This window comes from Grus americana, chromosome 20 (genome assembly GCF_028858705.1).
Source record: "Grus americana isolate bGruAme1 chromosome 20, bGruAme1.mat, whole genome shotgun sequence".
NCBI classification, from domain to species: Eukaryota; Metazoa; Chordata; class Aves; order Gruiformes; family Gruidae; genus Grus; species Grus americana.
In genome coordinates this window covers 8,055,001-8,080,779 of record NC_072871.1, presented here as the reverse complement: position 1 = coordinate 8,080,779, position 25,779 = coordinate 8,055,001, and the positions used below count along the sequence as shown (strand labels likewise).

At 40.8% G+C, this 25,779-nt stretch overlaps 1 protein-coding gene across 3 annotated transcripts in view; it reads right to left on the bottom strand.

Moving 5' to 3' along the window:
- The window catches only part of MAPKAP1 (MAPK associated protein 1), a 106,578-nt gene that overhangs the window by 49,610 nt on the left and 31,189 nt on the right, over positions 1-25,779 (bottom strand). For all 3 annotated transcript variants that reach the window (XM_054848420.1, XM_054848422.1, XM_054848421.1), the window contains exons 5-6: positions 11,806-11,978; positions 6,358-6,534 (exon numbers count right to left, since the gene is read on the bottom strand). In XM_054848420.1, the coding sequence (XP_054704395.1) occupies positions 6,358-6,534; positions 11,806-11,978 (350 nt within the window). The remainder of the gene's footprint in view (positions 1-6,357; positions 6,535-11,805; positions 11,979-25,779) is intronic.

The following is a 25,779-nucleotide window of genomic DNA, read 5'->3' as shown; positions in this document are numbered from 1 at the left end:
TAGTGAATTTTTTAAAGTGAAAAACCTCTTACACAATTATACTGTAATTACACAATGGAAACTACCTTTGCGCTTTTATTTAAATGACACGATGTTTGTCAATGAAGCGCTACATGAAAAGCCTTGCACACTGGACCCAACCATCAGACACCGACTCAACGGACATCTAGTGCCTTCAGGTAACTCATGTAATGCTCTGCAATACTGAAAGAAGGTTTCCAGAGAACTGTAACCAAAATACAGGAAAATAAATTAAAATACTGCAGAAAAATAAAACTAGCAAAGGTGAAGAAAATCTTCCAAAACCTTCTATGACCAAAACAACTGGAGTCACGATTTCTTTTTTTTTTTGTTTCCTTTAGTACAAAATGTTTTTCAAAAGTGTTTCCCCACAAACAAAGCAGGACCTGCAGCCTGCACCACGGATCAGCCCCACTTCCCGCTGGGCACGAAGCAACCGACAGCATCCAACCCAGCTCGGGGCCGCTCACACCAGCACCAATCTGGAACATCCCGAAAACGGACGACCGTCTGTGGGTTCCTGATGCTTCAGCCGCTCGGGAGCACGTGCTGCTGCTGGTCCCACTCGTGTTTCAGGCCATCCCGACTCGGTCGATTCTTTCTATCGAGCGGCTGGCCTGAGAACTGTCAGACTAATTTTCCTGACACTCTATTACTAACTCATGCCCGAGCCACGGCCATTCTTTGCCTCAGAAGCTGGATCTCATCCCAGAACAATCTTCAGAAGTTTATTTTACTGATCAAAGCAAAATAAGAAAAACCTCTGTGTTTTACTATATTTAGTGTGCTATCCAGTAAAGCGAGACTTTGGCAAGAGCAGTGAAATGTAAAGCGCACCCCGCATTTGTAAACTTTTGGATATTTGCTCTGGAACAGAGCCAGAGGGTCTGAAACGCCCGTCCAGTTCAGACACACGATTCTCCCCTTCCTTTGCTCCGGCTCACTCAGCGTGCAGCGCTGGTTTTCTCTAACAATACACCACGGAACCTCAAGAATGACATTTTAGCACTCGGTAAACCCGCAGCCCTGAGCCGAGAGTGGATTTAAGCCCAGACCAAAGAGGTTCTGCCGTCGTCCCGGGGTCAGGCCAGTGTGCAGAGCACGCCTCCTGCACCGCGGAGGAGAAGCCCCGCGCCGTCCCCGGCGTGCTGGAGCGCCGTGGGGTAGGCAGGAGCCGCAGAGCCACCTTCCGCACTGGATCGCCTAAAACATCATCAATCTACCGCAACCCGCCTCCACGTGAAAATGGCACAGCGAGGCTCGTCTGGAAGAAACACACACCCCAGCTCGCCCTGCCAGCTTCCCAGCTATGCCCTGCATTGATAATGTGCACGAACTGTCCTCACTCAACCTAATTCCAGCATATCCTTAATTACGATTATAAATTACATGGTTTAGCTTACTCTCCTAACGTGTGATACCTTTATTTTAAGTCAATGCACTAGAAAACGGGACAGACAAGCAGATGCTATTCAATCAATTAAAACTGCTGCTTACAAATTGGAAGCCAAAGAAATTCCTTAGCTTGTATTTTCTGTCATTTTGCAAAAACATACCTGGGTGACAAGGTTAAATCAAGCAAAGGAAATCCCTGGCACTTATCATCCACAGGCATTACTGATAAATTGTGCAGTGGAGGAATAAAGGATTACCTTCTGTATTTTTTCATTACACTTTTCTTTTGTTACAGAATACATAAATCCATTGTGGCACAATGTAATATGTATCATCGTGCTACACCTGTGGACGTTTCATAACGGCTGCCATGTCTGTGCAGTCAGGAATGATAAGTGAACCACCCGTGAATGTTAATGATAGTGATCATTCTGCGGTAACTTGGCTTTCCATCTTCTTTTACAGCCTCAGCACTGGAGCCAGGGTGGCAAGGTTCAGGAGAGGAAAAAGAAAACAACACAAGAGGCGAGAGCTCCGGCGGGCTGACGCCGGGGTGCTGCCGGGGGGGAAGGTGCTCAGAGGCAGCTCGGAAACAGGCAGCGTCTTCACCACGGGCTCCGTTCGTGTGACAAAATAAAAACCCAACACTTAAAGGACATTCTGTTCTCAATGAGAAACAAACTTTTCCAAAAGCTGCCTTTTCAATCTGGACCTTTTTTTAAAAAAAAAAAATTAAAAATTTAAATTTTTCCTTTTTTTTTTTTTAAAATACTGAAGTGGAATTTATAGCACTTAGATCTTGATGCAAAAAATGGCTGGCATGGTTGAAAGTGTCTGTGAATGACTAATAACAATTTCCACTTGATCAGCACAAAGTCAAAGTTAAGACTAAAAATGCCAGTTGATGCAACGTACTCAACTTAAGCTGGGTAATTTTTAAGATAAAGTGCACAATGATATGAACCAGAATAACTATGCTGGCCACGATTTTTATTCTGAGCCTCAATGATCTTGCTTTTGTGCATCTCAGGTTGGTCCTGGATAACTCTGTGCGCTCCTGAGTTTAACTGGCTCGATTTTGACACTACTATCATTAGACATCTAACAAGCCTGCTTCCTTTCTCGCGGTCCTACCCCTCCCTATTCGCTACCCCGTGAGCCCTCAACTTTGGTGCCTACATTAACTTTCTTCAATTGCATTTTATGAATACTCTGAAATATACTTTGTAGATTACCCTTTTGGGGAGTGCTTCTGAAATCTAAGTAAAAAGCACATTTCAAAGCTTTGAACTGAATTTGTATATGTACAATGAAAGCCTGGTATTTTAAAAATGTCTCAAACCTTAATCTATCCGGTATAGCAGAGGTGCTGCTTTGAAAAAGGCATATATAATAGTCAAAGCAATTTAAACATAATATCAAAACAGGAAAAAAGTGCTACAGAGCAGAGGAACGGCATGCCAAATTTCATCTGTGTGCCAACTGGCAGCTGAGCTGCAACTCCTAGAAACACCATTAGATCGAGTATGTCAAGTTGTGATAATAAAATTTCCAAGGGAAAAAGCCCTAATGATAGTACAGATTTATTTTAAGCTACCTTCGTTCAGAGTCTTTCAGGTATTACTTCATCATCTCAAAAAGCCTGCATTTACATGAATGCAGCGCTTTGTTTGACTCCTCCTGACAAATCACACCCGACATCAAAGGGGCTGTTTGCGAATGCCGTGTTTGACATTGGACAAAGTACTGCTTTCCACAACAGACATTTTCCAAAAACATAACTCGCTAGACTAATGGGCAGTTAGAAGCCAGAATGACTGCCCTCCGTCTTCTCCTTGTGTAACTTTGCCAGAGTCCTTGGAACTTGCCAAATTCGGTCATGCCTGCTTAGCTTGCTCGACTGATTGTGCCAGAAAAGAAAATAAGACACAGATGTATTTGAGCTCTTTGAGATGCCAGTAAGAGAGACAGCTAATGGCTTCATTTCGACCCTCCCCTACCAGCTGGGCACAGGTGGGGGGATAATGAGGTCCCTCTCCCTAATCAAACTCAATTATTTACTACTCTATATAGCCACAACGACATTCACATTCAGCTCAGAATATAAAATGCACTGTGGGCTACTTCCAACCACCGCCACTGGATATTTATAACTAACTCAAGTGGCTAAGAGTTTGCCTTGGCAGGAGTTTAAGTGTATAAAGTTCTGCAAACTGTTTCTGCTCAAACATGTCCTGCTGAAACAGGGTCCCCGGCGAGGTTCCATAACCGTCAGCTCGGTAACTGCACAACATCTGAACGTATATCCAAAATGCAGGACGGGTGAGATCTGAAATAAAACACCATGCTTCATCATGAAGCTTCTCAGAAGCATCAACTTTTTTCAACAGTGATTCAATATTAATAAACATTACAAGTCACAAGCCTGACACGGCAGCAGCTGCAATACTTCAGCATGAGGAGAAAAAAGAGAGATGCAAAATATAAAAACACAATTACGTGCACCAGTAGGATGACAGGGAAGGAAGATGATGTAGAATTTACAACAAATTCCTACAGAAATAAGACAGCACGCACATTGAAAGTCAGAGCAGTAACAACCTTTTGATAAAGTGATGATCGTATAATTCTCTATTCCAGGGGACACATTAAAAATACTAATTTAAATCTAACTATTTATAACTAACTATTTACACAGGAAGTACAAGCAATTTCAAATTAACATGTGGTCACAGAAAAAAAAAACCCTCTCAGGAAAGCACTAAGTCTTATGATGCAGTTGTCCTATTTCTAATCAGCAGGACATCCCAAGTTAGAAGTAAGGTCCTCACGTGAGCATGGATTATGTCAACGCAAAAGATTTGACATTTCTTTTGCAGGATTTGCAGCTGGACCTTCATCCTGCTACAAGCACCAGTCAGAGAACGGCTGGCCAGGCCAGGATGCTGCTGAGGGCTCGGGGCTCCACACAGGAACGCTGGTTCCACCTCCTCCGAGCTAACGTTCAAAATCTGAGACCTCGTACGTTCACTGCATTTAAATACTAACCCCTATTTCTGCACTGAGTACAGGCAACGGGGATTTAGGTAGGAGGCAGCTGAGAAAGAAAGGGGACTTTTTCCAGATGAGAAATCAACAATTTAGCATCTTCTAATGATACAGGCTTAATTGGCCTACCTGCAATAAACACTCGTGATCCTTTTTGACTGCATGGAATTAGAATTTTCTGTATACCTGCTGGAATTTTTCTGGGGATACTGATAATGCAGGATTATCTTGAAGATAAAACAATCATAGAATCATAAAATTTAAAAAATCAAATTCATGGCAATCCATGACTCCAGAGAAATGCATGCAGGTGAGAGAGATACTCCCTCTTTCAGATAAACCACACAGCATTCTTCAGTCAGGTGGAAGGAACTAAATATTCTGCAGTTCCACAGATGAAGCGTCGGTTGCCTGGCTCCACGGTGTGACCGTGAGCTGCACAAACCAGATCCGGACCTCGTAATGCCACCGGCGGGACTGCTTCCTCTCCTCCCTTATCAGCTTCCTCACGACTGCACCCAGTTCAGCACAGACGGGTGCATTTACCTTGAATAACCTATTTGTAAATACTGTTGACAGAATATTTTATTTTCCAATGACCTAATGCAGTGGAATGAAGTGAATGGGCTTTTGGGAAATACACGTGGGATTTCTGAAAATTTCTTTCAGTAGGATGCTTTAGAACATCTCTAACCAATAGAGTCCCCAGTAAAGAATGTCAAAATGTAATTAAATAGCTCAGACATTTTTTTCAATGTCTGATCATTCAAAACCGGAAGCAGCTGTATGGTTATGAAATGTAAATAATCCTTTATAAATTTTAAAAAATGTCCAATAGCCAGGAAATCCCTATTAGCATTTTCATTTCAAGATATCCAAGCATTAAATATTTTTCCCAAGAAGTGGCTTATGCTACTAGTATTTTGTGATAGTAATTAAGGTCTTCTGATGATTTAGAACATTTTTCACTCACAAGTAAAGAAAAATTCAAGTGATCATGCACAGTATATATCCTCAAACCCTAATTCCCTGATAATGACATAGCAAATTCTTCTTGAGCTACAAATCAGACAGCTTTGAGTTTCGGTGGTGGATGGGGTCTTCCTCTGCAAATTCTTCTGGACGCCAGAGTGGCATGTTCAGCCCTGTTCTAACTCGCAGGCTCATTTACTGCTCACCTGCCAATCACTGCATTGTTATTAATGCACGCTGCAACTATTTGTGTTTAAAATTACATGCTCTTCAGTCTTAAAATGCAAACTTACTACTTCGTCTATCAGGCTTTGAAAGAAGTTTTTGAAGTCCCTCATGTGGAATGCCCAAATACCATGAGCACACCTTTTTTTTTCTCCTGCTAAAATTCAATACAGTTTCCCCCAATAACTAAAAAGTCACTAGCCAGATCAATTCTTAATACCTGTTGAAAATGGCTCTGGATACCCAACATGAACAACTTTACAATTTTAACTCTCTGAAGCTATTATACACATTATTTCATTTAGTGTTCAGAACATATCTTTCATAAATAAGCAGCATGGCTGGAGCAAAAAGAAGATTAAGAGCTCAGACTTTGCGCAAATTCCAAATATTTACTAGTGGGTGTGCAATAGTTCAATGTTCTCCCCACTGATCACATGCAGAATGGCATATTTTCTTCCCTGCAGTCTCAGACCACAACGATGGGCTCACCCTGTTCTGCCAGCAGCGTTTACTTTTCTACCTGCCTGGGACAGACCCCAGACCAGGGCATCGTCTGCAGAGACCCGTGAATACGTGCACCCCTGAATTTTGCTAAATTCAGATGAAGAAAAGTAGAGGAGAAAAAAAGATGTGGAAGTGGCACGGACACACAGATGTTTCCCAGTGACTGAGAAAGTTAGCATCCATACTCACATGCGAACAAAGAGCGACTGTTTTGCTGCCAGGCCGGGAGACGAGTACTTTTCAACCAGCGCCAGAGTGCTGAAGCCAAACTTGTGAATGGGCTCGTTGGAGTCCAAGGGTGGAAAATCTGTGTCGACCTCACCGTCATCCTCAGCAATATGGAGACAGTAGGCATTGACGTTGTCGCTGAAACAAAGACAAAACGCGTTCATTCAGGAGGGAAGCCAGACAACCGATTCCGTTCAGCCGATCAATGCTGCTTGCTAAATGCTGCAGAAAACAAACCAGCAGACATGCCTACTGCAGGAGTCATATACTTAAAAGCCCCTGATGGCACGTATATAAATATGTCCCAACAAAGCCCCAACGTATCTCGCTACCATAATCATGTGGTAATAGAAAAAACCCCAAAACCTCAGAGCAAAGCAGCGAGTCCTTACTTCATCGGTGACCTAACTGCGAGCAAAGACTGACAGTGATTAACACGCACCAAAGTCCATGAAAGTTTCATGACTTCATGAAGCTGGAAGCAATATTTCTCCATTTGTGAACATGTATTTATTTATATGACCAGTACATTTCAGAATTAAAGACAAACAAGCAGTGTCTATCTATTTCTTCACAGATTAAGCAACTGTGGAAAGCTTTACTGAACGTAGGCTTGAAAAGCTGAGAAGGCTCTCGGGCAGACAAACAGTGTAATAAACTACAGGAAAAGTAAAAAATCTGTTCAACACGGTAGCCACAACGAGTGGAAAAGCTACCTTTTCTAAATATCTAAGAAGTCCAATCACTAAAAACAGTTAAAAATGAATATAGATTAACAAGCAGAACTAAATAACACAAAGTTTTAAACAGATACATTGTGAAGAAAATATGAAAAAAAATCTAAGCCTCTTTCTTTCCACAAACAAAAGCCCATAGGGAAATAACTATCTATATATACCAGAGTATTAATCATATTTTCCTAATATTAAAATCTATGTCAAATGCTAATATTTAAATTATTGAGCTGAAAATAAATATTCTTTCTTATTGTAAATGCATCAGCATTCAGGCATTTTCCACAGCCATGAAGTATAGCTTGAATGTTCACGTGGCAGTGTGTTTCTAAACTCTGCAGTTTAAATTTGGAGTTTTAATTGCATGATTGATGCTTAAATTAATTAATTGCAAAGTGTATGCTAATTGTTTAATTGGTCGCTTGATCTATATAGATCATTTTTTGAATTAAATGAGTTGATTTACAAAGTTTATTGATTGGATGTGACAATGAATTATTTCGCTGACTACCTGATTTGCAATTTTCTCAATTAATTCACAAACCTTTGGTTGCAACTGTGCTTTATTGAGAGTGCTTAGTCCAGGTGATCTATACGCACCTTGTCACAACTAAGACATTTATTATATAAACCAGGTAACAATGATGCATTACTAATAAAGCGAGCTGTAAATTTGCTAACGAAAAGGTAAATCAGCAATGTTTGTGATTATGAATTTTGAAAATTCTGCAATACTATTAAAGAAACTTTCACGAGTCTCCGGACTGTTATGAAGAACGGGAACATTGCTGCAGAATTCATTTTTAACTTCTTCAAGAGCTTCAGTAACTTTTAGGGAAGCGGCTGAAAGGTAGCGCTGGGAAGAGAATTCCTACAGCCCCAGGGCCCTGGCGACCAGAGAAAGCCTACTCCAAAGCCTGCCCCACAGCCTGCCCCACAGCCTGCCCCACAGCCTGCCCCACAGCCCGTGCGGTTTGCATGGGTGCCAGTCTCTTTAGGAACAAGCTAGACAAAAAGGCTGCGAGTAACAGAGATACAGCTGATCCTGCTTATGCAGTGAGAAAAGCCTGGCATGATTTCCGGGCCCTTCTCTGATTCTATTTAGATTTCTAGAACTACAGACACGTGCACAGCCCTGCACGCTCCTTCTGTCCAGTTCGACGTAACTCAGAAGCCACCCCACGCCACGGGACTTCCCAGCCTGAACAGCCACCCCATGTCCGTCTTCCCCCGGCTGCGGTCTGTGCCGTACGCTGCTGATGTGCTAACCTATTCGCTTGACAGAATTCTTCACTGCGCAGCCCGCTGTGTGCTTAAAGCTCTGTATAAAGTTAACATTTTCATTTGGTACTTGATGCATTTGCATAATTCTCATTAAAGCCAGAGGAATGTATAGACGTGCAGGCAACAGAACACATTCAGTGCGGTCTCAGAGCAATCCAAGTGCCAAAAAAAGGTGGTGGTGACAACAACTTATCTTCCACCAATTATACTGAAAATACACAATGTCAGTTAAATCCCATAAATTAAAGGGGTTACGAAAGTCAACAAACATGGAGTCGGTTCCTGAATGTTAACGCAGATTAAGTCACAATCTCCTGAAAGACCAAGTCCAACGGGGAATACTGCTCTGCATTTTGAGCCTCCACCAGGATGAGATCAAAGCCCAGAACTTTAGGCTTCAAATGACAAGGTGCAAAGTCTTGAGAATTCGAGTTTGCTTTGGACAGAATATAAAAGTTAAGTACAACTGCCAGATGTAACAGCATTCTTAGCTTCTAAAAATAGGAAGTTTATTTGAATTTTGCATCGCACTATTAATTTATTCCTAGAAAGGGATTTTGTTTACTTTTTGCAGGCGGAACCATTACAGCACATCTGTCAGGGGTTGGCAAGAGAATGGTCCAGTGGGTTCTGACCACAGTTCATGTGTAAGAGGCCAGGAACAGGGTTGCTAACACTGTCAGTGGTTCCTCATATCAAGACACCAAATAGAGACAAATATAATAAAAAAGGCAGCCTAACTGAATACAAAACGTTCTCAAAGCTTTCAGCTAGCACTCACTCATTTCAGACTCTTACATCTACCTTTTAGGAAAAATAATTTGGCGGTAATATATTCTTTTCCTAAAGACAGAGGGGGTTGTTTCTCTTAATTACAAAGTCTACAACCTCCTCGTTATTCTCAAATTGCGTTACTAGTAGGTATATTTGTCTTTCTGCATGCCTTGTATATCAGGTTTGAAGCATTCTCTATATGTATTTTAGTGCAGTGTCACAGCGATCCCGATTTGTTCTTGTTCTACTCTAAACTGACTAAATCAGGAACAAATAACACATGTAGAATGTGCAACCTACACAAGCTCTTTCCTCATCTGGAAATGAGGAGAATTAGTCTGCAGTTAAATCAATCCCTGCTACAGGACAGGCAGTCAGCAATGCTAGAAAAAGATGATGGGGATGTGAGAACTAATTAAGAACTACACGAGAAAACAAACTTCTTGTAATATCGAGGCTCTGCCCCTTCCTCCGAGCATGAGTACCCAGATTCCCAGTTGCTGTTGCCTGACTGTTCTTGGGAACGCATGCCTCCATTTTTTACGTTATTATTTCTGTCCTGAGATTTGATTACATTAGACAGCCTCCTTGGTCACGATCACTCTTTGACACATCATAACATCTTATCCTTCAAGGCAGACAGTGAAATTCATTTCCTCCCACCGCTGACTTTTGCCGTGGGCAATGATGTTTCATGGAATACCTCTACTCACGGGCATTGTTCCATTTGAGGAGTGCCGTGCTCCTGAAAAATATACATGTGTCCAAAGACTGACATTAGTGGTGTCTTACTCGTTAAAAAATAAGCTAATCATACACAAAGGACACTTTTTTGAACTTAGGATATAACGAACAGAAATTAATAACAGCAAATGAAATGGCACCATCTGCAAATAATTTCATATTTCTTTGCCAGTGTAAAAACATGACAAATAAAACTGAAGTGTTTAACCTCTGAAACATCTCATATGTTTGCTGAGAAGAGCTAAGGGAAATTCTATATCCAAGGCAACAATATCCATGAAACTGTTTTCAAGAGGGGCTGCTTGTCTGGGTTGTCCCGTATGCACTAAGCAGAAATCAGCTAATCCTAAAGGAGGGCAGTTCAAGTGACCTCTCAGCACCCCTCTTTGCCACTTACAACTGTGCTACAACAGGAGAGAAGACTACTGAGTCCTCGAACGCTTCTGAAAAATGCTGCAAGAGCAAACTCTAAAATTCAGTATCAAAAACCCCATTCAGCAAATATTCCAGGAACAACAAAAAAGTGAAAATTGGCTGCTATAGAGAAAACCAAACAGAACTATTAACCTTCTCTGCACCAGAAAAGTCACCCGCTAGTATCTTTTACTAACAACTCCACAATAAACTATTTTAAGCTCTTATTTTATGTTCTATGAGCCAGTAAAAGCAGAAGTATTTTACAGAGCTGTTTTAAACCCAAAGTTGCTCAGAGGAGTGGCTCTGAACTACCTGGTTTATACACCTTATGTCACCTACTATGACAGAGTAATGGCTCTTACCAAACAGCACTAGTTCTCCAGCACAGCAAATCTAATCCCTTATGTAGTCACAGAAATCTTAGGGGCAGAACTCCTTCCTGATGAAGATGTAAGCAATTATTACCAAAGATACCAAAAAAATCCATCGATTAATTGAAGCTAAAATTTCTGAGGACAAGAGAGATGCTGCTCTTTACAGCAAAGAGCCAATGTGACTGAGGTCAAAGTCTTGTAGAAATTATAAAGTACTGCATGACAGAGGTTTTTGAGTTAAAGAATGCAATTTCATTCACAATTTTGAAGAAAGCTGGTATTTATTTTGTTTTCAGGATTCTTATTTGCACACCTTTAATTTAGTGCCATCTCCAGGATGATAACCTGGAAAGAAAAGCACCTTCAGCCCCTTACCTGTCAATTGTTCAAAAACGAGAACTATTTTAACAAGTGTATAATGAATTAAAGTCATTATGTCAGCAAAATGACAGCAGAAAGCAAGTAAGTGATAATGCTGAAGTTCTCTGCAGAATTCTGACTTGTTTTCAGGCAGACCCACTATGGCTAACATCTACTCTACGGTTTCAGGAGAATGCTATTGGTACTTCCAAGACACCCTGTCACCCAGCACAGCGACTCCTCTCCATGAGCCTGTAGGAGGAACTGGTACCGTGCAGGCAAAACAGTCGGAATCTGGGTACCTTCTCTCAGAACAGATGAGAGGGAGTTACGGATGAGTTCTGGATTTTATTTGACATCCTTGTGATTTCAGTCATTAAGAACACTACCAAAAAAATAGATGGGACATAAAATAAAAAATGTCACTGTTACACCAAAAGAGATAAGATTTATATTATTTTTACATAGAGCGTTTTGAAATTATGATTCATTTACAGATCCATGGTTTCATATGCTTATCATTATACAGTACCTGGTAGTTTAATTGAAAGAGAAATGGATATAGATGCATGTGTACTGCTCAAAAGGAATACTGATAAATGTGTAGGTGGTTTCTCTAAGATTTATCTACAAAAACATTGACACGGAAATCCATTTCATTATGCAAAAAGGCTGCAGAGGAGAAAATTAGAGATCAAGAGGTAGTAAAGAAAGAACATTACTTCAGTTTTGGTTCCCGTCCCTCATTTGTATATTGCCAGCATATTAGTCCAATCAGGTCATGCACCTTGGCATTTGCTATCGTCACAACTGTCATGGGCTGCAGTTTGTCTTGGCTTGTGTGCAGTGGGAGGTAGACATCAATTTTTTTGGTTGCCGTTGTACCAACATGACCCTGTCGAGAAAATATATTTCATTAGAATGTATAAAAGAAAAAGTATGACAGAGCTAATACAAAATCTGGTGCAGATGGAATTCTTTTCAGTAGAAAGATTAAAATACTCTGCTATGACTTAAAATTGGAAGAAGCTTGAACGTTTAAATTCCAATTCTTTCACTGCTGTTTAATGTTTCTGTAAAAATGCTATGAAATATTTGACAACAATTTCACAGATTTCCATAAAAAGTCTGAACTTCACTGCAAGATCTTGCAGGATCAAAAAAAAAACCAACCCCAACCAAAACCCCCAAAAAACAAGTATAAAAAAGGTGGGATGAGGGGAAGAGAGAACTGACAAGCCTACTTAAAACTTCAAAACCATTTTTTTCCATCAGCATTTAGTACCAGAATTCCCCTTGTTTCTACACTTCTGCTCTCTTCTGTAGTTCTTTCCCACTACTGGAAGAGCTCACCTCCTTCACGTGCAGAACTACCAACTCACCGAGCCTACAGCTAGCACTCCGCTCTGGTGCCTGGGCACAGGCGAGGCACCTTCCGCGGCAGTACCCGAGCAGCCTGTCGCATCACCGGCTCCTCTAGTTCTGGCACATGCCAGGCTGCCAACGCTACTTGCTTTGCAATGTTCTAGGTCCCCTCCAGCTTTGGCCTGGGACTCCACGCATCCCCTCATCCCGCTCTGTCCCCACGCCTGGACGCACACTGGGATAAAACGCGGGAAAACTCCCAGCACGCACAGAAGGGGAGAGCGGAGCCTGGCCAGCACGTTCCCAGAGGGGAGGAAAAAGAAGAGCCTACACCGCAGCTGGCACTGGTCTACACACATGAACCAGCAAGACCTAGACTTGAATCTTAGAGACGCCAACAACCAGAGAGAGCTCAGAGCGTGGGTCACAGCCAGCATTCGCACACCGCAGCCTGCTCCTCCCAGGGAAATCAAACCAGGTAACACAACCTCAGCAGAGAACTGTGGCAAAAATGAATGGCGATCATACATGGAGGTTAAGGCAATGTTTAAAAATAAAACTTAGGCTTGACCTTGGTTTGCCAAGAGAAGAACAAAATCACGCATTCAACTGAGCCATTAAACTATCTTGAACTATTTGAAGACAAACAAGAAGGATTAACTAATATTGGTTTTTATTGGAACTTACTGTATTAAAAAAAATCTATTTGGCACTGTGGAGATTAACAATTAAATAAAACATAAAATACACAGCAACAGAAAGATCTATAAAGTTTGCATTACAAGAAAAAAATGTTTCATCTACTGCGGGTAGGGCTGCATTTTTAAACCAGTAATCTTTTAAAGAGACAAAAGATTGTACATCCTGATCCTCTCTTCAAAAGCACCCCCACGTAACTATATATCGCTATCTATCTCTCTATATATATGGGTCTGGAGAGAAGAAAGTATTATTCGAATTAATCACTCGCAATTCTAAGTAACAGAATAAAAGGATTCAATACCATAAATCTATGATGAGAGTATAAAACAGGGAGTTAAATGCCATGTGCTAATTTCAATATATTGTTAAAAACCATTTGATTCTTCAGAGTGATTATAAATTAGAGAAATAATAGGAATTTAAAGATTAAAGTTATTCATACTAGCATAGCTAAAAGTATTACTAAAATCCATCCACACATAATAAACTTGTTTTTTAAGAAAGGATTTTCATAGTGCAGAAACCTCCTCTTCCCATGTTTTTAAGGTAAGAAGAAATTACTTTTACTCATTTTAAAAGGAAATGTTGTATTTGTAAGAGAATACGGGACATTCTATCACCTTGTTTGGATGGCGATGGCTTAACAAGCTTCTGGATGAGCGGGCGTGCCTGGGATTCTCTGAGATACCACCCATACCCACAACGTACCTCTCCAAGGAAATCATTACACAACAGAACTACAACTGCTAAAAAAATAAGGGTCTATCTGTCTCTCTTGCTTTCTCCTCTTGCTTTCCTACTTACAGGACTTATTTTTAAGGGGAATTAAGCTGGTACCAGGTAATGAACCACCAAGCTCAAAGTCCATCCCTGCCTTTGCCCAGGTGCAGACACCAGCTGGGGGAACACGCGCAAGGCTGTGAGCATCGCTCACGTTGTGGTCGTGACTGGAGATACCAGCCAGAACTGGAGACCTGTTGTTTCAACTACATTTGCATTTGAACGAGTAAATAGCAGTTATCAAGGAAACGAACGTGACTCCTTGGCACGCTACGTTAGTTGCATATTTAAATCCAAGGATGGCAGAATCCTAAGTAATGCTTGGTCCTGATAATGGAAAATCCAAGAAAAATTGACAACGAGATGCAAGAGTCGATGCCAAGGTTACCACTGATATACACGGCACAAAACCAGAGAATGGACAAACACACCACGAACTGTAACTAATAACCAAAAAGACCACATTATTCCATCAGCCACTACTACAAGCACAGACTGTTTTATAAGCTCATAATCCAATAAACACATGTATTTATAAAATAAACACGTCCCAGGGACCCTGATCTTACAGCTATCACAAATAAGATGGTAACTTTCCTTGTACTACCTCTACCGGCGCTTCTTTATTCTTTGCCCCACCACTGTGCTGTTGCTTTGGGTTTGTCGTTTTATAAATAAACTTTTCTTGGTTCTTCCCCATCTCTAAATCGCCTCTACCTCCCCCAGTCTATTCTTCCCACCTTGCTTGTCCAAGCTCCCTGCATTAGTGGCATCCTCCTTCTCTTACTCACAAACACTCAGCATGAACATCAAGATGACAGGTGACGTAATCCGTACACGAGTTAGGATTCCAACTGCTCTTGGAGCAAGGGGAGCAATACCAGCAGCAGTACTGGGAAATGCCTCAAAAGCATCACTGTTACACTCAAGATCTTTAAAAAAGTGAAATATTTTTATGAATTAAAAGTGCTGTAAAACCAATTGATTGCCATAAGATATTACAGAGGCTGAAACCTGAGATCTGGAAGCCGATTAAACTTGCTGTTAGTACTGCGAACAGTCATTGTCACGTTAGGCAGGAAACATCAGCACGGCCTATAAACACGGGGGTCAAGGCTTAGACTGATCAATCACCACCTCAAAGGGGTCTGGAGGAGATCTCCGCTGTGTTTATTGCAAATTGATGATAGTTGTTCTCAACCAGCACTGGAAATCCAAACCATCAGGTACCTGTCTACAGGACGGGATGAATCCATACCCTTAGTCTGATCCTGCCAAACATTCATTGTGTAGGAAGTCCCAGAGAGCTCAATTACTTACCTGGGCAAAGCGCGTCAGGGACGGATTTGTAGGTGGTGGGACTGAATAAAAGGGATCCAATTATTAGTCTCAGTGGCCACGAGTCAATGAGCTAGCCACACTGGATTCAACTTGTAATAACTTGGGGGCTTTATATGGTGCTTTAGTCACTTCTTCAGGAGGAATCATTCAGAACCAGATTACAGACACTACTGGAAGCATAATTACTTTTTTCTCTCAACTAAAAATTGTATTCCAACTGTAAATGCTGAGGAGACCCAGAAGATAAAGTACAATTACCTATATTCAAAAAGGCAGCATCAAACTTTATTAATAGATCCTGTACAAAATTCAATGGAAAATCTATTCAGGGCCAGGGGCCTTACCATTTGGAGTTTCCTTAATAGCCTCCAATAAATCTGGGAAGCATAAAGGGGCTGTTAAATTAACATTTTCCTGATCTGTCACCTGTGGCATAGTTAATTTGTCAAAAAATTCTTTTAGCTTGTCACTGGACACTGTATATTCTGACAAATGAAGTCTGGAATAAAATTGACAAAATATCTCGTTAATTTTCTAGGAAATCACAAATTTGATTCCATTAAGCTTTTATTGTTAGAAATGTTATATTCCACCAATCCTTTAAGGAAGCAAGGAGTAACTCGATATACAGAAAATATACAATAAATCATAGAAAATTTTCTTAGTATTTTTATTAATGGATTCTCTTAAGGCTACCTAGTGTTCTCCTACAGTCTGATCTTATGAAAATTTCCATTTGCTATTTCTATAGCATTTTTATCTCTCTCAAAGCAAAGATGACGTTTCATCATCTGCAGTTCATTGGAGGAGACCAATCCTGTGTACACTGCACAGCGCCAGAAAGGGCAAAGGACAGGGCCACTATTTCCCAAATTATTGCTAATGTGGTGTGCACATAAACAAAACCTTTTTTTATATTTCCCTTTTCTCTCTGTCATCAGAATTCTCGGTGGTCGGCGCATCGTAGTTCTTTGGCACATACAGCTATTCTTTTCTGCTGCTTTTCAAGAGCTGCGCAGAATTATGTCTGTTATTTGACATTGCTGAAAAGTACAGTCTGCTGAATTCACACACTTTCCGCTTTCTATTTTTTATAATTTAAATTAAGCAGATGAATGTATATTTATGCACTTTGAAATAAAGAGCGGCTAAGCTTAGGAAAGTTATTGCCATTAATAAACAAATCTCTTCTGAAAGAACAACTTGGTATCTAAGACTAGTGCTCCTGTGAAGCCATGCTTCTCGTGCCGCCTAAAATGAAGATGGTCACAAAATAATACAGCAATGTTTGGGGATATATAATAACAGCAGTCGGGCTAATTACAAGAACATAAGTAGCACCAACAGCACGTACATATGTTGCTGGTACTTCTAGATACAAGAGTATGAGGGAAGGATATGACAGGAAACTCAAATGATGAATTTTCATGGATTTTCTAGGACTGAATTTGCGAGCTGTGGTGTTTAATTATACAAATACTGGTTACTACAATTATGACAGGAAAACTGCATACAGAATGATCTCCATTGGCTACATACAATTACAGAAACATCTGTACCATGAAATAATGTTCTCTAATAAAATTAATGTGCTTTAAATATAAACATAGTATGTTAAATTAAAAAAGAAAAAAATACCTATTTAAACTCTATCTTTTCTTTCAACACAAGGAGGCTTTCTAAGATTTAAAATCAACTTTTAATCAAAGTCCATGAGAAAATATATACCTCCCTCCAATACCAGATGATGTATGTCTTGAACAGATTATTGTGGGGCCACTAATATTCTTCTAGATGACAGAGGAAGTTGGGTATGTTCTGTCCATCCCTAGGACACCTTACTCCTAAACACAGTTCTGAAGTACCTGCATAAAGGGATACTGATGAAATAATCATTGAGAAAAATGTGTACGTGGTATCCTTCTCACTTCTGATTTGCTTCACTGCACACCGCAGTACAAAATTAAAACAAAATCCATAAACATTTCTTAGAGAAAAGTGATTAATTTTCAACAATAATAATTTACTGCATCTTCCTGTACAATAGAGTTCTGTGACTAAATGTTATATCACTTTAAGATTAGATGTTCTAATGATATAATGCAAAGATTTTACTGAATCGTTATTTAGTGGGAGTCATAAAAATCTCTTAAAATTAATCTTTCATGCACATCTAGCTTATCCAAAGTTAGCATTTAATTAGATGGCCTTGGCACGAATGAGCTTACTACTTTATTTGCTCAATCAGTATATGTCTCTTCAGTAATTATAATTAATTCAAGTCATTGACTCACCTCCCAGCAAACAATGCTAAACATTACACAAAATGGAAACAAATGCTTATCCTTTTCCAAATCTATGATTTCTTCTCACTCTGAAACTCAGTGAAATGTTTTTTTTGTTTAGGTGACAGGGTACTATGTGATCCAGCAATCACCTCCTAAACATAATTTACTCACATATGCATTTAAAAAATGTATAGAAAATACATGAAGTGGAAAAAATTGAAATGTATTAACTCAGCATTTACCACACAAACAAAAGTTCTAACAGATTAGAGCACAGATGTTTATGGCAATACAAAGGACTATATTTTTCTAAGACAACCATTGAAAAGCATCTTTTTCTAAGCTCTTGACTTAAAATTAGAGCAATTATTTCTTCATCCAAAATAAGTGGGAATAAAAGTCAGTCACATTCACTTATAAGCAAAACAGCTTTTGATGGGCTGAGTGGAAAAAGAAGGGTCATCTAAAAAAAAAAAAAAACCCGAAGATAATTTTTTTTTTAAAGCTTAGATGACCAAATATCTTACAAGCTTTCAATAAGCACGTGGCACAAACCTCGTACTGTACGCAATATAATGGCGCTGCTGGCGTATGGTTCAGAGCGAACACGCAGGCAGCAAGGCAGGATGACAACACGTTATCGGCCTCAGCATCCCAGAGCCACAGCACCCAGCAGTCACACGTGTAGCTGCAACTGGTAGGTTCTGGTGCAATGAGTAGAACAGCATCTAACGTAATGTGATGGTTAAATATTTATAACATAGTCTGTTCATTCTATTTGTACGGTATTGTAACAGATCTGGAGAAAATGCCTGTTCGGTTATATTATATTAATATTCAGAGGTGTAACACTAAGTCTTCGTGTTGGTACGAAAATCCAGGGTAGTTCCATCCCTTCTATTCTCCAACGCACTGCACCATACCTTACTGTGGCGAAATAAGAATGGTATTTATGTCATCAGGTGGTTAAGCCAATACTGGTGTTTTTCATTCCTATAGCCATATGAATACTTTGTTATTCTTAGCTCATTTATGGAAAATACCACCAGTGAAGTCACGGGGACAACGGACTCTGCACCGGCAGCGGGTGGTCAGGCTGCATCCAGCACGCCTGGCGATGCCCCCCGGTCCTCCAGGAAGGTCCAAAGCTGTTCCCTTCCGAGGAGTGGATTCTCCTCTGCATCACCCTAGCTCGTGCTGCAGAACTAGCAGATCACAATGTAAAATTCCATTAACATTGTTAAATACTTAATTTATCTTATTCACACTGTCACTATTCATAAAAATTTAACCCAGTAATTTCCTGTTATACAAAGCATAACAAAGTATGAATATTTAACTACAAGGTAAATAACACACTATTATTTTTTATTCTAAATTGTTGACTTCACTTAGCATGTCTGCTTTGTATAGCACCACACTATTTTTCAATTAAAGGTCCAGATGTTTCAAAGGCTCCAGTAGGCAGCAGCAGTTATGAGAAATGCGTTATCTGCATTGCAATGATCACTACAACATCAGCTCCAGGCTGCATTAACATACTCATGTTTTATTCCAGCCCCCCTCCTAATGTACCAGTTAATTATACAACACACAGCTGAGAAACATAACCTCCAGAGCTGGACAGTTTCCTTCCAACGCTTCCACCTGAACAAATTTTTATATGCACCTCAAAACTATGATTTACAGATCTAACCACATAATCAAGTATCCCAAATTACTGCCTGTTCCTTCTCAGCATTCACGCCCACAATTAATAAAACTATGTAAGTCCTGAGCAAAGAATAAGACACATAATTCTTCTAACAGCATATTTTAATCATATTAACATGCATTCATTTATACAACTCACTGTAAATTAAGAACTATTTTACTGAAAGTGCTATGAATATGACTTCTTGTTACTACATTTTTCTGACAAATCTTGTTTGGAACGGAGGGAGAAACCCGAGTCCGTCCCACGCGCACCCCGGCCTCACCGACTGTCACCAGGGATCAGTTCTGGGACAAAGAGACCCAGTCCAGCTGTAACGCCGTCACACTCAAACAGCCCTTCGCAGGCGGACAGACCTCCCGCGCAGCAGGTCAGCACGGTGCTGCAGCCCTGCCAGAGCCACCGCCGGACCCGGAGCTGCCTTCCCCGAGGGCTGGGCTTCACGGCGACGGCACTGAGCTAACCACGGATACGAAACCCTCATCTATTCAGTTCCCATGGTTCTGCTGAAGAATGAACACACATATTCAGATTTATCAAAATACAATTGCTGTAGCTGCAACAAAAATACATTCCTTACATGCAACTACCCTTACTTTCCATGTAGTGAAGAGAAGGAATGGCCTACTTTAGGCAAATTATTTATATTTTACTTAGTAATAAACATTACAATTTAATACTGAGGAATAGAGTTATTCCTTGCAATAACAAAATGCAACAAAACCTTATAATTAAAACTACACCATAAACATTATTTGTACGTTAAGAAATATGCCACGATGTATTTTAATGAACAGATGCTATACAAAAGATAAATGTTTTCAGAAATACTCAATCCTTAAACAGATCAGCCTCTAATCCTATGCTTCTGTTGCATAAAGCAGACAGCTTAAGTTCCTCGAGGACATTAGCCAACCTTAGGTGGAACATTTTTAATACATCACCGTGTCACTTTTTAATGTGCCACAATCTATTAACCACATGGCAAACTAACAGGGATTTTTAAAATATGGGTTTTATAGCTTTGTGCTGGTGATTAATTAAATAAATAGCCAGCGTTTCACAAATCATCCCTCTAATTAGTCTAAAGCAGACACTTTGCATTCACTGGCACTATTGCCAGCTGAAGCTCGCAGAAGGGCAGTAGCGTTCCGAGGACGAGCCTGTGCGCTCCGGAGCGCGGCGTCACCACGCAGCCTGGCTGGCACGGCACCGCGCAGCCCGAGGCAGAGGTACCGGCTTCACAGGTGCTGCAGTCAGCTGGAATTTGACTCCAGCTGCTTGGAAAAGATGTTCTGTGTAATTATTCTCCCTCATCCTGAAGGAAACAATCGAGATAACAAAGAAAACAGAGCTCTATCTGGAATTTGACCTGAAGTAGCAAAGTTGTATGTTGCGGAAAATGAACAAATATTAAAGGCAGATGCTAGAAAAGATTTACCAGCTAAATGATACATTTTCTGTCAAAACATTTCAAAGTTGAAGCTACAACTAATTACTGTGCAGTCCATTCAAAGAAGCCAAGCAAGGCTTATCATTAAAACGACTCAATTATGCTTAAAAAGAAAGAGAAAATCATCTGTAAAACCTGCCTGAAATCTCATCATTTTTACTGTGCCTATCTAGATAGATCATTTCCCCCAGAGCTCAAATTAAACTCTTACTAGTTAATATGTTCAAGTTTTACTACAGGTTTTTCTCCAAATTATTATTAACTGGAATTTCCTATCTAGGAAGGTTTTTATATGGAAATATGTTCTGCAGTGTTTAGCGACACTATCACAACAGCTTCTTCCCCCTCAATTTAAAAACCATCAGAGAGATGGGAACTGATGCAGCAGCCAGGCTGCTCCTGAAGACGGGATGTCAGTTCCTCTGCCGGGTGACGGCTTTCGCAGCATCGGGCACTGAACGCGCCCCTTCAGCCCGAGCTTCCTTACTCTCGGGAAGACGTTTGCATTATTCAGCCAGGCTCAAAGGACAAGTCGCACCCCACCGGGACGTCGCTGGAGCCGCCGGGGCACCGCCGACCTGCCGTGCCCATGCTGCGAGGGGCAGGCGCTGGCTGCGGGTCCCAGGTCTGCCCGAGCACCCTGACTGCGGAGCACTGCAACCTGCGGAGCTGCTTGCGCCCATGACGCTGACCCGCACGTTGCTGCCTCTTAGTTATTACGAGCAAAAGGTCATGGGATTAAAAGGCACAGCCTTGAGAAAGTGGTCGTGATACATAATCCTAGGGCTGGATTACAGCAAGAAACATTATGTAGAATTTGACTTGGTTATACTTCTTGTCAGGGAGGTGTATTCATTTAATCAAACCAAATTTAAACAGTTGTGCTTCCAGCAATATGGTCAAAGTTTTGTACTGCAAAAATTGTTAATGAAAGAAGAAACGCCATAGTGCTCTGTTAAATAAAACTATTTGCTCTTCTTGCAAAAAGAACTGAATCCAATTCCAAGCAAAATACTAAAGCCCCTTCAGTGAGGGATGTCTCGACCATCTCCTTCAGTTTGATGCTTTCTCTTCGGAAACGGGCCAACTGGGGTCGACTGCCAAGCTGGATTTCCCGCTGCTGCAGCCGCCCCCGAGTCCCTCTTGCAGCCCCCTCGCAGCAGCGGCAGCGGTTCGGGTCTGGCACGTCCAGCGAGTGAAGGGGCTATGAGGGGCTCGGGGGAGTTGCTGCGGGGAGCCCGGCGGAGGATGTGCTGCCGTCCCAGCACCGAGAGGGTAACAAGGAGCGAGGTAGCTGAGGAACATGACCTCAGTCTATGGAATAAAGAATTGCAAGACCTGAGACTTCATTCTACCCTTTCCGAGCAATTAAAAGAAAATTTTAAAAAATTCCTCAAACCTGCAACAGAAGCTCAGACCTTGGATTTATCCTTTCAAGAAATTTGAAGTTAATTAACTGTACTGATAGCAACCTAACAGATTTTCTATGGCCGACTCATCTCTTTATTTTTACTAGCAGTATGACTGCAAAAATAATTGACTGGCTGTGAAAATTTTATACCACTTCTTTTGGAATATAATATTACATTACATATAAATGTGCACTGAAATTCTGCGTTATTTTTCCTAATTAAGTACCATTTTCCCTATTATTGTGCCCACAAAATTACTTTTATAAATACATTTTACACAGCATATAATATACGTTCTGAAACAATACAAATGACTGACAGATTTTGAGTTGAGAAAAAACCTGGACTCCCGGCTTTCTGCAGAATTAATATTCTCATGATACTTTTCAGAAGACTGGCCTAATAATTCCAGTGTGGCTAAAATCTCTCTTCAATAATTATACCCTATCTCAATAAATTTTCTTTACACTGTTATCTGGATACAGAAAAGACCTCTCTTCCTACTCATAACTTCTTTCTTTCAGCACTAACGCTACATTTCTCTTCGAAAGTGCCCCTTTAAAAAGAGTCGGTAGCGTTTGACACAGGGTGCGACCACAGCTGACGTCATGCACAGGACCACAGGATCACACAGAGCAGTAGGGGTGGAAGGGACCTCTGGAGATCATCCAAAGCAGGATCACCCAGAGCACGTTGCACAGGATGGTCTCCAGGTGGGATCTGAGTCTCTCCAGAGAAAGAGGCTCCACAACCTCTCTGGGCAGCCTGTCCCAGTGCTTGGTCACCATCAGAGTGAAGAAGCTTTTCCTCATGTTGAGATGGAACTTCCCGTGTTCCAGTTGGTGCCTGTCGGGGCCGGGTTCATGCCTGAGGTTGTTTTGAGCCAAATGCCATTTAAAGCCATTATTCAAAAAAAGAAATAAATGCATTCTCTGTGTGGTAGGGAATCTGTACCAGCATCCCAGCTGACCACGCTGTTGGGGAAAGAAGCCCAGGACTTTTTAACTCCAACGTTACACCTCTGCCCCTGAAGGCAGGTGCTGGTACACCACAAAGCACCAGTCTGAGAAAAGGATGTCTCCTACACAACTGCAGCAGCCGCGTGTCCTTTAGGCGGAACCTTGGGAAAGACTATTGAAGAGTTTAACCTCAGGCAGCTTTGGCCCTTAAAACGCTGCACGTGGAAACGCGCTGGTGGGCCAGCTCAGGAGGTTCAATGGACGTGGGGTAACGCCTGTTCTCCTGCAGGTGACACCACCGAGCTCCCACCACCTGAAATCCGGCGAGGCACCGCACGAGGGCTTCACAGCACTTTGTGACCTCAAGGGTTTTCAACACTTTTTTCCCCCAGGACTTTGGCCCGTACCAGCCTCACGTGCAATAAATTCCATCTCCACAGAAAGCTGAGAAACCTTCTCAGAAACCCCCATCTTAAATGAAAGCTTTACTAGTACTGACAAGCTAATCAGATTCTTTTTCCTATTTGTTTCAGGCAGGCAAATAAAGGAATCCTACATGGAAAAAACCTTTATGAATTCTGAGTGGGGAATATTTAATAACTTCTTAAATAAATAAATAATAATTTGATAAAATCTAAATTTATAATGGAAACAAGAATAAAACAATTACCACTCCATTTATATTTAATGTTTAACTACAAAACCAGAGTTCTTTGCCTAGCGATATTATGGTGCTTGAACAGACCCATAAGAGTCCTTACCCCGTAATTAGTGTCAATGTTTTAAAATTATTTTTCAAGTACAAAGGTCAGGATAAAGGCACAGTCTAAAAGACTACCCTCTGAGAAATTTAAAAAATGCTTATCTCCCTCAGACTTTTTTCTCACAATAAACATATCTGTTAAATGTATATATCCAATCCTCCTGCAAACAGCAGACATTAAAAACATTTGCTAATAAAATATATCCATATTTCTTTGGCTGTTAAGAACCTTAACTTGTGAATACATTTTTCATTTGGTTTGATCTGTAATTAAGGGAAAGATAATGACATTAGTAAATTGCTAAAAATCAATTAGACAGAATAAAATGCAATATGATTCAGCCAAAAGATTAACAAGTGCATTATAAGAACTACTTTAAAATTCTTGAATTCTAATTAAGCTTGCTTTAAATGACCATGGCCTAAGAAACGCTTTTTATTTAAATGCATTCAAACCAAACTGGCCATTCATTAAAATTTTCCTGTATGTTTCCTTGTACCGGCTGGTTTCCTTCCGTTTCAATTAGCAAGATTTCATGCTAAGAAAAAGAGTTTGGATGTTTCGGAAGAATTCCCGTCAAATCCTCAGGTCCTCTACTGACTCTGGGCAAGGTCAGAACCATGTAATGAGCTCCCAGTTGTGCTCACGATGGTCTGTGCCTCACGGCCTTTGTTGAAATTAATATATTCAAGCAGAATTATGCTTTCTCCCACAAAAACAAAGGCCTGTACCTTACACTTAACGTGCACCTTTTACATCTTAAATCCAAGGAACTACCAGGTAAGGCAACCAAAACCCAGCTCAGGCTTAACCACCCCAAAACGTGATCAGGGTGTAGAGAAATGGTTCCTGACAAATGACGCTTTAAAGATGTAAAAGGTGTTTTAAACTTTCTGTTGTCAGTGCTGACGTTAAAATTGAATGGCAGCAGGAATGCTATCCATGCAGAGACAAATTTGAAGCAATGCAGCCCTGTTAGAATTACACAATATTTTTAGTCTCTTACAACACTGCTTTCAATACATCCAGCACAAGATTATTTTTTTTTCCCTTGCTACGAGAAGAATTTAGCATCTGACATGCAGCTTTACTAACTATAGCACACCACGCTATTTTATTCATACATTTCATCGACTTCCAAATTTCTCCAATGCTCAGGCCCTCCTTAGAGAGGAGCGCGCCAGTTTACAAATGGCTGAGGTAAAAAGCACCTTTGATGAGAAAAGCATTTTATAAAAGTCACTTACAATCAAGTTTAAACATAATCTTTTTGATAATGGTTCGCACAAGTGAAGGGATGAGACATTAATACAGGAAGGCCATGCGAAGAATCGGAAGAGGATGGGCAAGAGAGGAGGCGCGGGGTGACCGCAGAGAGCATCGCTTTTCACCTGGAGTTATGTGAAAGGGCACAGAGCAAAGAGTTGGAAACTCTGAGCTGATTACTTTTTTATTACTTAAAGTATTCCACAAAGAGTAACTAAATAATGTGTTTGGTTTCGTACAGCACTGCCCTTTGTCCATCAGCAGATTAACTCAGCAGAGCACTTTGTGATGAACGCACAACATCAAGACAGAGTTCTGCAAGCATCAAATTCCCAAGCAGACCTGTCAACAGACACAGCGCGTGTAATAAACTTGTATCCAATTTAAACCCGGCCTGATCTCAACAGATTTCGAGTGCAGTTTAATTTCAAACAAATTGACCAGCAACCTAAGATTAATCAACAGCATCTTTAGTAAGGTATTAACATCTGATTTTTCATATTCGTCTTTCAGAACTCCAAAGGGTCTCCTCTTCCCTCTCCTTGCCCCCAAGGAAGTCTGGAGAAGAGTGAAGCTAATTACGTACTCACATGCAGCACAGCAAATCAGCTAAATTAAACCAGTATTTCACCTAAGTTGTATGGAGTGCAAA